This window comes from Sapajus apella, unplaced genomic scaffold (genome assembly GCF_009761245.1).
Source record: "Sapajus apella isolate SASKATOON/1434 unplaced genomic scaffold, GSC_monkey_1.0 scaffold204, whole genome shotgun sequence".
Classification (NCBI taxonomy): domain Eukaryota; kingdom Metazoa; phylum Chordata; class Mammalia; order Primates; family Cebidae; genus Sapajus; species Sapajus apella.
The window spans coordinates 106,906-125,340 of record NW_022437144.1 but is presented as its reverse complement, the minus strand read 5'-3'; the positions used below and the strand labels follow the sequence as shown (position 1 = coordinate 125,340).

Here is an 18,435-nt window from a genome sequence, read left to right as displayed (position 1 = left end):
GGATTACGAGGCAGGTATTCTTGTTCTCTTCTCTTACTTTCTCCCAAACAAATGGATTCTCTCTTTCTGTGCTGAGCTGTCTGGAGCTGGGGGAGGGGCAATACAAGCACCTCTGTGGACACCACCACTGGGACTGTGCTGGGTCAGACCTGAAGCCAGCACAGCATTGGATTTCACCCAAGGACAGCAGTAGCCACTTCCTGGCTACTGTTTATGTTCACTCAAGGACCTAGGGTTCTATAATCAGCAGGTAGTGAAGCTAGTCAGGCTTGCATCCTTCCCTTCAGGGTGCAAGTTTCCTCTGGCCAGAGGCAGGTCCAGAGATGCCATTAGGTAGCAGGGCCTAGAATCAGAAACCTTAGAAATCTACCTGGTGCTCTGCTCTTCTGTGGCTGAGCTGGTACCCAAGCCATAAGACAATGCCCTTCCCTCTCTCTCCTCCCCTTTCCACAAGCAGCAAAGTCTCTCCCTCAGGTTACCACCACCCTAGGCGCATCACAAGCACTGCCTGGCTACTGCTAACATTCACTTAAGGCCCAAGGGCTCTTCAGTCAGCTTGTGATGAATTCTCCCAGGCCTATAACTCACCATTCAGGGCAGTGGGCTTCTCTCTAGCCTAGGGCAGATTCCGAAATGCTGTTGATGAGTAGAGGCCTGTAATTGGGAACCTCAAGAATCTGCTTGGTGCTCTACCCAACTGTGGCCAACCTGGTACCTAAGCTGCAAGACAAAGTCCCCTTTACTCTTCCCTCTACTTTTCTCAAGCAGAAGGAGTCTATCCCTATACCCACCACAGCTGGGCATGTGTTTGGTCACACCTGGAGCCAGAATGTCTCAGAGTCTCACTCAAGGCCCATGGCCATGCACTACCTGGCCACTGTGCTGATTGTTCAGGGCCCAAGGGCTCTTTAGTCATCACGTGGTAAATCCTGTCAAAACTGGATCCTTCACTTCAAAGTAGCAGGTTCCCTTCTGACGCAGGGTGTGTATCAAAATGTCATCTTGGAGCTATGGCCTAGAATGGGAGTCTGATGCCTCTGCCTGGTGGCCTAGCCTACTATGGCTGAGCTGGTATCCAACTTACAAGGTAAAGTCCTCTTTACTATTCCCTCTCCTCTCCTCAAGTGGCAGGAAGGATTTTCTCCTTGAGCTGCACTATATAGAATTGGAGGAGGGGTGGCACAAGTACTCTTGCCCACCCTAGCTGATGTCTCACTAGGTCACATGTACCCCAAGTCCATTGGCTTCGAGTCCAGCACAGCACAAGGATTTGCCCAGGAATTGCAGTCCTTGTGGCCTAGACTGCTTTTCAAGTCTATTTAGTACCCAGAGCACTTTAAGCCCATGGTGGTGAAGCTTGCTGGAACTCATGTCTCTCTGAGCCTTCATATAGGAACTTGAACTGGAACTTAAGGGTAACAGAAATCATGGACATAAACTAGGAAGGAAGTAGTATGCAGACATCAGCAAAACTATCCCTTCTATAGTCAATGTAGTAAAAAAAAATTTGTAAATAAAAAACATGCTCTAGATATAGAGTTTAATCAGGAGAAATGAAGGAGAAATATTTACAATTTTTTTTTTTACTACATTGGCTACAGAAGTAGAACTGGCAAGCAGGGGGAATATCCTTGTTTAAAATTACTCTCCAGTAGAAAAACAGATTCTTCAGATCATTTATGAATGAAGTTAGAATCTCTCTAAAAATATTTCTTGGAAATACAGACTGCCTGCAGATTTAAATGTTGGCACTAGTGTGATATGAAATTAAACAAATTTACTGCAGATGAATTTTACTGGCACGGCTAGTGGCAAAGAAAGACTCATATGTAAGGATTCAATTTTCCATCCCAGCCTCATCACTTGACTCACATCCCCTTCCAGGCCAAGCCTATCTTAGGGTACTGTTTCCAACTGGAGGCTGTGGCAGACCTCAGACAGTGGCACTCTGATTACAGGGCTCCGGGAGTGGCGTTATCTCACATTGCTCTGTAAGTAGCCATTTTTCCTCTTTGACTATGACCTCCATCCCCTTTATTCCTATTGAGGAGCATGGAGTTTCATGGTCAGCCTTGTGCTCTAGCCAGGTACTTTCTTTCACCTCCTCTTTCCAGAGTGTAGTTGATACTTTATGGTTGCTAATTCAAGGTACCCTGTTTCTTTTGTTATGGTTTTTCAGTGGGAGGTATGGAAAATCCAGTAAGTAAAACCAGTTTGAGTACTACTCTGTGAGTTTTCGCTTTCATTTACTCTTGCCTATCATTGCCAACATTCTCCCACTAAGTGTCTCTGATAGAGGTGCACATATGTAGGACATTATCATCCACTGACAGATTAGGGCAAGAGAATTGTAAGTCCACAAGCAGAGAAGCCTGATCAAATCCAGCCATACTCACGCAGAAATAGTCTTTTCTCGAGGTTCTGGAGGAAGTCCCACTGTCAAATGTTTCTGGTGGGAGAGAAGGTCTGTGCAGGCCTAACAAGAAATAGCATACTATTACCCTTTCTGTAGCACCTCAGGTTTCCACAAACATTTCTTTTCAGCTTAGAAACCTTTGCTCCTCCTTAACTTAATGACACACTGAACTCTCTTCCTCAGAAAATACCATGAAGATCAGAAAAGAAGGATTTCTAGGAAGGAACAATGAGGTCTTTTCATCTCCTAGAAAGTAGGAACTTTTTTGTTTGCTTTGTTTTGGGTTTTTTTCTTTCTTTTAAAAAAATTTGTTTAATTTTTTAATTTGTTTTTTTTTTTTTTTTTTTTGAGACGTAGTTTCACTCATGTTACCCAGGCTGGAGTGCAATGGCGCGATCTCAGCTCACCGCAACCTCCGCCTCCTGGATTCAGGCAATTCTCCTGCCTCAGCCTCCTGAGTAGCTGGGATTACAGGCACGCACCACCATGCCCAGCTAATTTTTTGTATTTTTAGTAGAGACGGGGTTTCACCGTGTTGACCAGGATGGTCTCGATCTCTTGACCTCATGATCCACCCGCCTCGGCCTCCCAAAGTGCTGGGATTACAGGCTTGAGCCACCGCACCCGGCAAATTTTTAATTTTTATGGTTAAATAAGAGTTATACATATTTATGGAGTACATGTGATATTTTGATACAAGCATAGGATGTGTAATGATCAAACCTGGGTAAATGGGACATCCCTTACCTCAAATATTTGTCACTTCTTTGTGTTTGCAAGGTTCCAAATCTACTCTTCTAATTATTTTGGGATTTACAACAAATTATTATTAATTATAGTCTCCCCATTGTGACATTAAACACTAGATATTATACCTTCAATCTAATTGTATTTTTGTGCCCATTAACCAATCTCTTTTTACCCCCCACTCCTGACTACCCTTCCCAGTTTCTGTTATCAATCATTCTACTCTCTACCTCTATGAGATCAACTTTTTAAGCTCCCACATATGAGTGAGAACATGTGCTATTTGTCTTTGTATGCCTGGCTTATTTCACCTAACACGGTGCCCTTCAGTTCCATTCATGTTATTGTAAATGACAGAGTTTCACTCTTTTTAATGCAGGATAATATCCAATTGTATATATATACCACATTTTCTTTATTCATTCATCTTCTGATGGACATTTAGGCTTGTTCCATACCTTTTCTATTGTCAATATTGCTACAATAAACATGGTAGTTGTAGATATCTCTCCCATATACTGATTTCCTTCCTTTTTGAGATATACCCAATAGTTGGACTGCTGGATCACATGGTAGTTCTACTTTTAATTTTTTGATGAACCTCCATACTGTTTTCCCTAAGTGGCTATACTAAGTTCCATTCCCACCAATGGTATATAGACATTTCCCTTTCTAGGAGGTAGGAACCTAGTGTGAATTAATTCTTAAGATATAGAATTCTTAACATCATTATAAAGATGTTATAGTTATCATCTTTATATATATATATATATATATACACATATATATATAAAACATTTTAAAAATTTATTTATTTATTATACTGTAAGTTCTGGGCTACATGTGCAGATTGTGCAGGTTTGTTACATTGGTATACAAGTGCCATGGTAGTGGGTACATGTGCAGATTGTGCAGGTTTGTTACATAGGTATACAAGTGCCATGGTAGTGGTTTGCTGCATCCATCTCCCTGTCATGTACATTAGGTATTTCTCCTAATGCTATCCCTCCCCAATCCCTCTAACAATATATAACATTTTTATAAATTTATAATTCTTACTTGTCATTCATAAACAAAAAGAATTGAATATCAAATTTTACATGGAAAAGACATCTCAAATGGTTGGAGGCTATGGTTGTTTTAAAAAACAATTATAGAAACCAAATTTTTAAAAAGCACTCTTATTTAGATTTGGTATAAATTAAAGAATTCATAGTACCTCATCAAGTGCTTCCACTTTCTTCCTTAAGATCCCAGAAATGTATCGGATCAGGCCCCAGTGACGAATTTCTCCCACTTTGCCATACAGCTCAGTAAGAAGCTCTCTGACTGTAGCACTCCCTTCATTATACAATTCAGTGTTCCAGTCAGGTCCTCTAGAATTTCAAAGATAGGACTACATCAGTTATAAGTAAAGCCTCTGGCAATAATCTTTTCTTTCAGTGTTATAATGAATATGCTGAAACTGAGGGACATTCTGCAAAATAACTGATTTGTATTCTTCACAAATGTTAATAACATGATAAATGAAGACTCAGGAACTGTTCCAGATAAATAGAGACTCAAGACACCTGAGAACTGAATAAAATGCATGATTTTAGATTTTTTTGTTATAAAGACACTATTGGACTATATCACAAATCTTAATAATATCTGTAGATAGTTAATAGTATTGGCTTAATGTTAAACAATTCCCTGATTTTGGCAATTACACTGTGCTTATGTAAGAGAGTTTCTAATATTTAGGAAATACAGACTGAATTATTTAGGGTTAGATGGGGATTATGTCTGCCACTTACTCTCAGATGGTTCAGAAAAAATAATATATGTGTGTGTGATTGAGTATAGATGATGATGTTGATGTGAAAGAGAGATGGAGATTAAAAGCTCAGTGGCAATGTCTGAGGGATCTGGATGAGGACTATCCAGAATTTTTATTGTACTATCCTCACAATTTTTCTCTAAGTCTGACATTGTTAAATTTTAAAGATATGAAAAAAGTGCTATGAGATCTCAGAATCAAGGGAAGATTATTTTTACTATTAGAGATTGGAGAAAGTTTCATGTGGGTGACAGATAACCTAGGCCTTGACAGAGAGATAAGCAAGAAGTAGAAATGGAGTGTGGCAAAGGAGAATATTCTAGGCAGATGCAAACACAAGAATCAAAGTAGACATGTAGAGGCTGTGTTTTGGGTATAATAAATAGGCTGATTTAGTGACAGCATTCACATTATAAGGGAAGAGCAATGGTAGATAAAGGTTAAAAGTCAAATCATAGAGGATTTAGATTTGGCCATGATTCTCTATGGTAGTGTTGATGCTGTAGCGAGAGGCAGGGTATGAGTAGGAGTTGAAGACAATGATACAATTTCAAGTCTGGGTTACTCGATATCGGCTCTGCAAAAATTTTAAAAATTAGCTTGGCATGGTGGCATGCACCTGTGGTCCCAGCTACTCAGAAAGCTGAAGTGGGCAGATCACTTGAGCCTAGGAGTTCGAGACTGCAGTGAGCCATGTTCATGTCACTACACTCCAGCCTGGCTGACAGTAATATTAAGTAATATAGAAAGGTAAGGGGGGTCAGTTAAGCAAGAGGATGTAACAATTGCAAATGTATATGCACCCAACATTGTAGCACCTAAATATATAAAGCAAATATTAACACACCTAAAGGGAAAGATAGACTATAATACAATAATAGTAGGGGCCTTCAACAGCCCATTTTTAGTAATGGACAGATCACCTAGACAGAAAATCAACAAACAAACATTGGATTTAAACTGTACACTATACCAAATGGACCTAACTGATATTTACAGAACATTCCATCCAAAAGCTATACACATTATTCTCAACTTTTCATGGAACATTCTGCAGGGTAGATTATATATCAGGCCACAAAACAAGTATTAATGAATTGAAGAAGATCAAAATCATACCAAGTACCTCTTCTGATCACAATGATATAAAACTAGAAATCAATAACAGGAGCAGCTACAGAAACTTTACTAATACAAGGAAATTAAACATGCTCCTAAACAACCAAGGGATCACTGAAAAAATTAAGAGGAAAATTACAAAATTTTCTTTAGGCAGATGAAAAGGAGACGTGACATACCAAAACAGGTACAAAAAATGCTATTCTAAGAGGGATGTTTACAGTGATTAATGCCTATATCAAAAAGTAGGAAGATCTTAAATATATAACATAATGTTACACCTAAAGGAACTAGAAAAACAAGAACAAACTAAACCCAAAATTAGTAAAAGGAAAGAAACAATAAACATCAGAGTGGAAATAAATAAAATAGAGACTAAAAAAGCAATACAAATGATTAACAAAACGAGGACTTGGTTTTTTTGAAAACATAAACAAAATCAACAAAGCTTTGGCTAGACAAGAAAAAAAGAAAGAATAAAAGAAAGAATACCCAAATAAATAAAATGAGAGATGAAAAGGAGATATATAGCCTGGGTAACATAGTAAGACCTCATCTTTCTAAAAAAATAATGTAGCCGGGCATGGTTGCATGCACCTGTGGTACCGGCTACTCAGGAGGCTCAGGTGGGAGGATCACTTGAGACTGGGCAGTCAAGGCTGCAGTAAGCCATGATCATGCCACTGCACTCCAGCCTGGGCAACAGAGCAAGACCCCGCCTCAAAAGAATAAAAAGAAGATGAGATATAACTGATACCACAAAAATACAAAGAATTGTTAGAAACTATTATGAACAATTATATGTCAACAATTAGGAAAACCCAGAAGAAATGGATAAATTTATGGACACATACAATCTACCAAGATTGAAGTATGAAAAAACAGATATGAATAGATCAATAACAAAGGAGACTGAGTCAGTAATAAAAAGTCTCCTATCAAAGAGAAGCTCAGGACCAGATGGCTTCACTGCTGAATTGTACCAAATGTTTAGAGAACTGATACTAATTCTTGTCAAACTATTCCCAAAAAAATGGAAAAGGGGAGAGTTCTTCCAAACTCATTTTATGAGGCCAGCATTACCCTGATACCAAAACCAAACAAGGACACGACAAAAAAAGAAAACTAAAAGCCAGTGAGAACGTTCACCACCTAATGACTATAAAAGCCCCAGTTTAGTTTCCTTTCCCTGGGCTCTCAACCTTTTTTAGGAGCAACCTGGGAACCTTCTTTGCTCTTCCCAGAAAGCCTCATTATGTGAGTAATAAATATTCCACACCTTCTTGGTATGTGTACGTCACCATCTATCTCAACATTCAAACCGAATTTAGGGGAGGAAAGTCCACCCTGCATTTTCATGGTGACTACAACATGTAAAAGGAGGCAGAGCCGATTATTTTTGTATGGGTCTGTGAGGTTCAGGAGAGAAGAGTTCAATTTGGACATATTAAGTTTGTACTAATACAAAGTACCTAGCAGGATGCCTGACACATAGCAAACAAAAATGTTGGTTCCTTTTTCCTATAAACCTTTATATTCTTCCTTCTCTTGAGTTAAGAATTTATCTATACATTTGACTAATTAATGAGGCTTAAAAATAATCTAATAATGACAATAATACTTGTCAGTTATTGATTACCTACCATGTGCCAGGCATTGTTTTATAGACTTCATGGATATTACGTCTTAATCTTTACAATAACTCTATGAGGTATATATAATCCAAATTTTATAAATGAGAACAATTGAGGCTTTGAAGTCACATGATGGATAAGTTGTTAAACTATATTCAAATCTAGATCACGAAACTCCAAAAGCTTTGCTCTATTTATTATGTTATACTTCCTCTGTATATGAACATTAAACTAGATTGATAATATCCATCACTTACTTCATAGTATACAGTATGTAGAGGATATCAGCTTGTTCCTGTAAGCTTGAGGTCTCCTTCAACTGTAAAACCAGTGCTTTGAAGTCCACCTCTCCAGACTGGTCTCTAGGAAGGTGTATTTCTACACGAACAGAGGGAACCTTTAGTTTGAGAAATGATGAAAAGAAATTAAGTTCACAAGCGCTCAGCTTAAATAATGCCCTAGAATGAGTCATCTTTTGACCTCTTAACCTTTTCCAAAGTAATTCTTTAAATATTAATGAAAAGCAAAGGAAAAACAATGAAACCTTCCAGATGCACAATACAGCAATCTAGTTTTCCCAAAGTCTGACCAGACAAACTTGCCCAATGTAAAAGTGAACTGAAAAGAACATGTATCTTCACCAGGATAGCATTTTGCCTACCACTAGTTACTAACAAGAACCATAATGGCTAGTTCTATTATTTTCCATAAAGATGGCAGTTTTTCAAAAAGCCGATAGAAATACCTCATGCACAAATTTACCTGGTCCTCCTGTCGAGGATGAGGTGAATCAAGTAAGTTGAATGAAGGCCGGGAAGCCTGAAATAACTTCATAGGAAGATACATGTGAACATCTGTAAAAATATGACATTTGTGGGAAATATTAGATAATTAGGAGATTAATCAAAATGCACAGTTGACTCCAACAATGAAGTCACATGTGAGTCAGTTCTTTATAGAACAAAAATGAGAAATTTCTCCTTTCTTGGTAATATCAAAGAAATCTGAATATTAGATAACATAAAGAATGTCCAATTAACAAGTATATTTTGAATTGAATTTCTAGAATTATAGCACTAGCTGGACATGTAAGATATTAAATTTACTAATGTAATTAATCCACAATGGTGCTTGCATGCACTGTTACTTTGATGGAATATGACATATAATAGAAAGAACTCAGTTGCATTTTATATTTTCTGAACTTTTCTAGGTGAATATCTGGCTGCTAGTGGTTGGATTTCCCTAAGAATAAGTGAATGAATGGATGATCCTATCTAGGGAATAAAAAAAATGTAGTGGCTGACCAACTTTGAGATATTCTTAAGATTTTTTTACTTAGAGTTCATTGTTGAAATACTTACCATAACCTCTAAAAAAAGACTTTCCATTTTCACCACTTTACAGATACAGAAAGAGAGATATGGAGCTCAAATAACTGTTCAAGCAAGTAAGTAGCAGAGCTGGGAATTAAGCTCAAGTTTTCTGGCTCACAATTGAGGAGTAAAACTTAATAAACATTTCTTCATATAAGCCCTTTCTCAAGGAAGCATACTCAATGGCTATGCTAAGCTTTCCCCTGTTATAAATGTTAAATGATTCCCAATGTTCATGTTTAATATCTTTGGTTAGTAATGGTCAATAAAGTTTTAGACAGCAAGAGCATGCATCTCAATCATTCTCATCATCTGTAACATGTTAACATTCAGGTCTTCCAGGTGTGGCCAAGGAGCCCTTCTCTCCTTTCATATCCAGCTACTATAGAGACATTGAACACTCTTAGGAACCATGACTACTCCTGGCAATGTGTGGCAGAAGACACTCTCCACTGCAAATACAACTAAAGGAGGGTGATGGTCATGGGGAGGAGAATGGCAAAGTTGTGAAGTATAATATTATATTTGACAAAACAGGTCTACTTTGCTGGAACAACAGAATTCCATAGAAGTAAATTTCCCAAAGGAAAAGCTCATTCTACCATTTTTAACTTTAATGTTATAGTTGAATATGCTCCATGTCTCTTGTTCTGCCTCTTCTTACCATGTTACTAGTTTAACTAGACTACATAGCACTATCTGCAGCATAACTATACACAATTCACTAATTTTACAAGTATTTGAGTCTCTAATGTATTCTAGGCACTGTCTGAGATGCTGGGGATAAAGCAGTGAACAAAACAAAGTTCCTGCTTACATTGTAATCGATGCCCGCCCCAATCCTAGGCTTCACGTCATCCTGTGCCTGACTCTAGTGAGTCATGGCATTACTCACTCTGTACATGCAGTTCCTTGGCCTTGGTCACCAAGGACATTAAGTCGCAGGTTGTTTGCACAGCAGCTCGGAACCGATTTAGCCCTCCCTTCTGTGAGGTAGGGGCTAGTTTAGGATGGGGAGCAGTGTGTGCCAAAAGGTGATCTAAATAATGAGCAACTTCATCACCACAGCGAGCTGCAAGGTTAGTGGGGGGAGGGGGAAGAGAAAAAAATGAAAACATTTTAGTTACTGTGCAGTCTACCCCAGCAAAGAGAATGATTGGCTCCTGTGTTCACAACACAGTACCAGAAGTAGGTTGTTTTTAGCTCATGGAGGAAAAGTTTGTGATCATATTACTTCACGCTTTAAGATTCAGAGACCATGACCATTTACCAGGACCCACCTCTTCTTCAATTTGCTGAGACAAAGTCAGGGTTCTTGAAAGCAGTATGAGCTTGTTTTATACTGGAGCAAGCATTTAGTAATCTGTGTATTTGTGTGTGTGCATGTGATGGTAATGGTGGCAGGGATGGAGGAGGAACAGAACAGGGATCTTCAAGTTGCACTAATGTGAGGGGACTTCTGTAAGGAAGGGCCAGGAAAGGTCTAAAATCTTTTTAGTCACCTCATTTGCTTATTCACCAAATATGTGTTGGGTGCTATGTACCAGGCAGTGTACTAGGTGCTGATATTTCAGTGGTGAAGAGGATGGATATGGTACCTATTCTCTTGGGTTTCCCTTCCCCCATACATCTTCTATAACATTATCTCTGAGTATGGGTAAAGGAAAGAAAAAAAATGATATATCCTGTGGAAGCTTAATATTTCAGACTTTACATGAATAATCACAATGTTTATAGTTAGAAAAGCACACTATTCAGATCAATACCAAAGTCTGCTATATCAGTCATGAGTCATCTGGTTTTTTATTATATTTACTAATCTCTCCAGATATCTTTCTGTGCTCTGATATGGCTAATGGGAACTAGTAGAACTGTAATAATGGAACTCATATTCAGTGACGTCCTAATGACAAAGATTGCAATCTTGAATACAATCTAGAAACTTGAGTGGAGGATTATGAAGAATACAGAGAGAAGCTCTTTGCCCACAGAAGGGCTGGTAAGCAATAAATACATTCATTTTGAGATGACTGACAAGTAAACCCAGAAGTAAGAAAGTGACTCAGAATGCCATAATGTCAAATTCAGTAATACATATCATTAGAAAGATATATTTTAGTAATCCAATGGAATGAGTATTACAGATAAAAATCGCAACTATCCATAGAATAGCAAACAATCTCAATATATAATCTTATCATCTAATTTTCTTATATTTAATGTACTTTTCCAACAAAGAAATTCAACTGTTTTAGATCTTACAAAAACAAATACAGAATGAATGAAGTGGTACTTAGGGAGTAAATGCCAGGTCCAAAAAAAGAAAATAGTTCTTCTGACTGCCAATGTGTTGTCCTATTGTATATGAGATTGTGCTGGCTGACCTCACTGAGGAAAGCAAATTTATTTTGTTTTTTCTCCGACATACCACTCTAAAGATAAAGAAATTGGCTCCTTAAGATACAGGCTAACAGCCAAATACCCAGGCATTTGAAAGCAGGCAAATCATGTTTTAGATGGCTAGACAAATAATCCTTTCTTATTGGCCCTTCTCTGTATGGGATTCAGGCAACATAATAACTGCTCTGCCTAAGTCAGTATTTTAACACTATAGGGCAGTGTTTCTCAGTCATTTTCAATTCATGCCCCTGCAATACTTTCTCACTATATCACCTTTGTATTCCTAGAAGCCAATTATAGTTTGACTTAGTTATATTTGTCCAGTTTTTACTATGAAAATAACAGGTATACTGACTAGGCTTTTTAAAACTACACAGACCTCCCCAGAGATTCTGATATGCTCTTCTAATATTACATAAAAAGGACTCTAATTAAATTTCATATTTTTATGCCTTTTAATGTCAAAAAGCAGTACTGTATATGTATTATTTTCCTACTTCATACTTGACTAAATATCTCTCACCACTGCTTCTTCCCATGTCAAAATCACCAGCCACTTCAAATGCTGGGAGAGGAATCTTCCCAAATTGTAACTGTAAGAGACAGTCCAACTCCATACTCCACAATCACCACAAGAATATTAGACCAGAAACCAAAGGTAAGTAGAAGGAGCAAAAGTAAAGCCAAACAAAAGTAGAGATCTAGGTGTATTAAACAGGAGTGAGGATAGAACACTGTGAGAGTGCTGGCAGCATAAATTATTAAGGATGGTGCTAAACAATATTTTGTATTTTTGTCCAGCCAGGCCAGTGCTTTATGAAGTCTCCTTACCATGACTGGTTGAATCATAATCATTCACCCAGTTGCCAGATTCTAGGTCCTCATCGTTGTCATCATAATCTTCACTGTACAGCTTACTCTCAGGTCCAGGGTCCATGAAGCTCAAGTGTGTGCAACACGATGTTGTCAAAAACTCTGACAATTTACCTGTTTGAATCCTAAAAATTAGAGGAGAAATAGGAAACAGAAAATCAGGGGTGATCCTTTTTTTTTTTTTTTGAGACGGAGTTTCACTCATGTTGCCCAGGCTGGAGTGCAATGGTGCGATCTCGGCTCACCGCAACCTCCGCCTCCTGGGTTCAGGCAATTCTCCTGCCTCAGCCTCCCGAGTAGCTGGGATTACAGGCACGCGCCTCCATGCCCAGCTAATTTTTTGTATTTTTAGTAGAGACGGGGTTTCACCATGTTGACCAGGATGGTCTCGATCTCTTGACCTCGTGATCCACCCGCCTCGGCCTCCCAAAGTGCTGGTATTACAGGCTCGAACCACCGAGCCCGGCTAGGGGTGATACTTTTTAAACAACACAATCTTAGTGATAAAAGGACACCTAGCATGTTTTGTTGGGGGATTACTAATGTGCCTATATTAATATAAATTTTGTAAAACTAAAATTTTACAGCACTCCTAGGCATGGTGTACATCTTAAATGGTTAGGGCACTGTGTTAATAAAGGTTACAACTATGGACTAACAATCTACCAGCAGAAGAGTTTTGCTCTCTTCTACTGCCATATACTACATTGCTAACTATGCCAAACATCTGGTAAAAATTTGCATTGTCTACTGGAGAATCCTGGAGAAAATGAAGATAATTCATCACAAATCCATCACATCATTTAAAAAACACCCCAAGGGCCATTTTGAACATACAGGATGGTACTTGACAATTTTATAAATTATAGTAGACTGTAAGCCATACCGTATCCTACTTATGAAGAGAATTACAAAACCCAAAAGCAAAGTCAGCATTACCAAATTTCTAAAGAGGCCAACTTGAAAGGGCTATCAATGGCCACATCCTGGATAATTAGATTATTGAAATAATGACAGAAATGGATCATGACATATTGAATAAAATAAGAATCTATGAATCTATGCTGATACTAAACTACAAAATAAAAGGGGGGAAAGGAGAGCTCTTTTTTAACATAAGAATTTCAACCAATAAGTGTATACAGAATGATAGAAACACTATTTAATAACTCCATTAGTAATAAGTGATTCACGCAAGAATCAATAGAAGCGAATATGATTTGATCAAAGACTGTTGGAGAATGGATATGCAGAAACCTGGTAGATACCAGGTTGAACACTTTAACCAAGTGATCAAGGTTAATACTGCCCGATAATGTCACAACAAATCTCACGTGCCTCCTGAAATGATGCACTGAAAAGAACTATAGTAAATTCTTATAATTGCATGTTTCCCTGGCATCTATTTTGAATGTAAGTTTAACTTTCTCACACCAGAAGCAAAACTCAGTCATTGTTGACACAGTTTCTAGTTCTACACCTTCCTCAGTTCCTCACTGTGGTCAATCCACATATCTGCATTATACAACTTCCTCCTGGTGACCGCCACCTTAAGGGACAGCTAAATATGATCTATTTGACTAGCCTTGCTGATCCCCACATCCTTCATGAACTATGCCAATATGCCACAGTGATCACCCCTCAGTCACAGTGTGACCTTTTGGAAGTCATGCCTGCTTGCTTTAAACCCACCAATTAAAAATCCCCAAGGAATATCTGTTTGGATAATGCCCTGGACCTCAATAAAGGCATTAGTCCATGGGTCTCTCATTTTCTCTTTCCACATGTTCCCTGACCTCAGTGTGTATGGCCTCCAGGTATTTTGTGTACCCCACCCGCAGGACCTGTAAGTAATAAAATCTTTACTTCCATCTTGTGCCTCTCCTAACCATTGAAGGGGTGTTCTCCATCTTAAAGATCCTAAATTAAAACAAGGACCCAACAACACACAGGTAGTATTCCTGCCAAAAACATATAGCCTGAATCTAATCATGAGAAACAACCAGACAAATCCAAATTGTGAGATATGCTGCAAAATAACTGACCTACATTCTTCAAAAATGTAATGAAAACTGTCATGAAAGACTGACAAAAGGCTGGAGAACTCTTCTAGATTAAAAGATATCAAAGAGATATAACTAAGCACTAATGTGTGATCTTTGATTGGATCCCTGACTGGTGAGAAAACAGCTATGATAAAACATTATTGGGCTACTTAGGTAACTGTTTTTACTTTTCTTTCTGCTTTATTTATTTATTTGTTTATTTTCAACTTCTATTTTAAGCTCAGGGGGTACATGTGCAGATTTGTTACATGGGTAAATTGCATGTCACAGGGGTTTGGTGTACAAATTATTTCATCACCCATAGTAAGCATAGTATCCAACAGTTAGTTTTGTAATCCTCACCTACCTCTGGCCCTCCACCCTTAAGAAGTCCCAGGTGTCTATTTTTTCTATGTTTTTTCTTATACATACATGCCTATGATATAGTTTAATTTATAAATTAAGCATAGTAAGAGATTAAAGTAATAATCATGGAATAGAACAATTACAACAATATAGTATAATAAACGTTATGTAAATGTAGTCTCTTTCTCTCTGTCAAAATATCTTATTGTACTGTACTCACTTATTTGCAGACTACAGGTTGACCATGGGTAATTGAAGTATCAGAAAGTGAAATTGTAGAAAAGGAGGGACTATCATACATAGAAAGGCATCACAGGTATGCCAATGCTACACCCAGCCCTGTAATTTCATTTCATTTCACTAAATAGCGTATAGTGCACTTACCTTGCCCCACCAAAATAGCCATCTTGCATTTTTCGGAGTGCTGCCAGGATACTTGAATTCAAGCTTGTTCCATCTTCATCTTGAAACGAAGAGAATTTTAAAACAATCTTTGTGGTTTTAACTCTGAAGTAGGGGGAAATCTTTTAATTATTTCAAATCAACATTCTGGTGGTTATAGCACAAATGAGACACTCCTCATTGACCACCCTGATTTTAACAATTTCTTGGGTGTTTAAAAAAATGTTTGTCTTTTTTTTTTTTACCTTTTTGTATTTCTGGGATGTCAGCTTCTCTAGCTTCTGGTCCAGGACATATAAGCCAGAAGGAAAACCCAAGACATTCACTACTCTGCTATTCTTCAGGTGCTAAAGTCCCTAGCTGATCTGCCTTCTTTCCAACTTTTAGAGTTTTCTTATGTTTGTTTTATATATAATGTCAAGGATTTTTAGCTGCACTTAGCAGGAGGAATAGGGAAAAGTCAGTCTATGCCATCTTGTCTCAAAACTAAAAGTCATTTTTTAAAAGTAAAAGTAAGGATATGAAATTTTCTAAATATGACCTTGACCAAATCTTACAAATTATGATAAGTAGTGGTATCAATTTTCATTTCTAAGAAGGATATAATTTCACATTTGACTTTCTCTTTAATCTAATAATTATTTGGAAAAAAATTTAATTCCTTTATAGTTAGATTCTTTAACTATTCCGTGTTAGTCTTATGTCACATATCTGGCAATATCATCTGTATGATTTCTACTTTTAAAAAATAAAGATTCGGCCGGGTGCGGTGGCTCACGTCTGTAATCCCAGCACTTTGGGAGGCCGAGGCGGGTGGATCACGAGATCAAGAGATCAAGACCATCCTGGTCAACATGGCGAAACCCCGTCTCTACTAAAACTACAAAAAAAAAAAAATTAGCTGGGCATGGTGGCGCGTGCCTGTGATCCCAGCTACTCAGGAGGCTGAGGCAGGAGAATTGCCTGAACCCAGGAGGCGGAGGTTGCGGTGAGCTGAGATCGCACCATTGCACTCCAGCCTGGGTAACAAGAGCGAAACTCCGTCTCAAAAAAAAATAATAATAATAAATAAATAAATAAATAAAGATTCTTTGTGTATTGTATCTTTTGAATACAAAGTTATATATACATCCAAAAATACAAAAATCAAGTTTGTTACTCCTCTATGTCTTTAATTATTTTGTATAATTGATATGTGACATTCTGATAGAAGTATGTTGTTATTTCCCATCATGAATATATAATAGTTTCCTCATCTTGTCCCTAGGTTTTCCTAAATACTTGCTTTATACATTTAATTCACATTATTCTGTACATAAAAGTTTACACATATCCTGTTGGTGTACTATTTATCAATATAAAATATCCTTCTTGTCCCATTTACTGATTTTTGCCTTGAATTTTATTTGCTATTTTTGATATTAATACTGCTACAACTGCTTTCTTGTCAGCATTTATATGATACATCTTTACACATTCCTTTCTTCCATCTTTCTGATTTTATTTCAGGGATATCTATAATAAGCATCCACCTGGATGCCATTTATGTATTATTTTTGCTCTTTTATGTATTATAGGAATCTTTGTCTTTATTATGAGAATTTAACTAATCTACATTTCAATGTGATCACTAATGTTTGTTCTGTTTTCACCAGCACAAAATTTTTACTGGCAAAAACACACTGCTATTGGTAATGTGGACTTCAGGGACTGAAAGATCTGGTTTCAGGCCTGGCTCTGTTACTTACTAGCTTTGCAACTTTGGACAATGAGTACCTACCTGAATAAGATTGTTGTAGAGATTTCAAAATAATTTATTGAAAGCACTTAGCAAAGTGCCTGGCACAGAGAAAGTATTCAGTAAACATTATAGTTATTATTGCTATTGTTACTATTTTTTTTTGTTGTTGTTATGTGACCACATATCAAGTACCAACAACGCTTGATTTAAGCCTAGATCTTTAGTTTTATTCTGCTTCTCAAGCTGTGGCTATGTATCTCATCCCAACCCTCAGGTATTTCAATTTTTAAATCTCTTTGTCACTCTACAAATTCATGTCGCTTTATAACTGGCATATTTCTATAAAATGTCTCTGATTCCATCAATGCAGCATCATTTACCTAGTGCTATGGTCTGAATGTACCCCCAAATTCATTTGCTGAAACTTAATCACCAATGTGATAGTATTAAGGAGTAGGCCCTCTAGGGTGATTAAGTCATGAGTGTGGAGTCATCATGAGTGGGATCAGGGCCCTTATAAAAGGGCTTAAGAGAGTGGGTTTGCTTCTTTTCTGTCCCTTCTACAATGTAAGAACACATGTGTGTCAGCTTCAGAGGATGAAGCAACAAGGCACTATCTTAGAAGCAGAGACTTCACGTCCTTCCCAGACACCAAACCTGCCAGCACCTTGATCTTGGACTTCCTACCTCCCAGAACAGTACAAAATAAATTTCTGTTGTCTATAAATTACCCAGTATTTGGTATATTGTTATAGCTATCTTGATTCATCCCTTATATATAGTTAGCCAATACCTGACTTAGGTGTTGCTTAAAATGATTTGTATCTTTCTTTTCCATTTTACTTTCATTACCTACAATCCAGTGTACCTTCTCTTCACCTCATATGTGGATTAGTTTCCCGGACATCAGTCTCTCCTCACTACCAGATGTACTGTCACCAACTAATAGTCCCCAAATATTATTTTTATCATATCACTCCTTGCTCAAAAACTTTTGATAGTTTCAGACTTCTGAGAAAATCTATCTTAAATATCTTTGCTTTTTTCAAGGTCTTCATTATCGGACCCTACCTTACTTTTTCCATTTTGCTTATAATTATACTCCAACACACAGACTCCACTCTATTCAGGTGGGTCACTTCATTCTCCTCTTACAGGTCAAATTCATTCTTGCCTCTAAGCCTCATTCATGGTATTTTCCTCCTCACTTAAAGTACCTTTCCTTCATTCTTCCTCTCATCTGAATACTGTCCATTCCAAAAAGCCTGGCTGCCTCAGTTGAGAAATTTTGTCAACTGGACCTCCTTCACTGTAAAGTACTGATTTAATGGTTCAGTAATTCTTTATATATTATCTTAAATTATTTTCTATCATTCTTGCATATTAGCTTTGCCTCTCCAATTAGACTGTATACTTTCTGAAGACAATTCTGTAAATATAGTAGTTTTGAAATAGGCACTTGTGTTAATTGTCTTAAGTAAAGAAGAAAGGCAA

The 18,435-nt window shown here is 37.5% G+C and overlaps 1 protein-coding gene across 7 annotated transcripts in view; it reads right to left on the bottom strand.

The window, feature by feature from the left end:
* Positions 1-18,435, bottom strand: part of PHKA1 (phosphorylase kinase regulatory subunit alpha 1) — a 120,215-nt gene that overhangs the window by 31,593 nt on the left and 70,187 nt on the right. For 4 of the 7 annotated variants that reach the window (XM_032270150.1, XM_032270155.1, XM_032270154.1 and 1 more), the window contains exons 17-23: positions 15,183-15,261; positions 12,346-12,512; positions 10,010-10,186; positions 8,501-8,592; positions 7,996-8,135; positions 4,383-4,539; positions 2,397-2,476 (exon numbers count right to left, since the gene is read on the bottom strand). In XM_032270150.1, coding sequence (XP_032126041.1) covers positions 2,397-2,476; positions 4,383-4,539; positions 7,996-8,135; positions 8,501-8,592; positions 10,010-10,186; positions 12,346-12,512; positions 15,183-15,261 — 892 coding nt within the window. The remainder of the gene's footprint in view (positions 1-2,396; positions 2,477-4,382; positions 4,540-7,995; positions 8,136-8,500; positions 8,593-10,009; positions 10,187-12,345; positions 12,513-15,182; positions 15,262-18,435) is intronic. The other 3 variants (XM_032270156.1, XM_032270152.1, XM_032270153.1) reach the window with 1 other exon arrangement.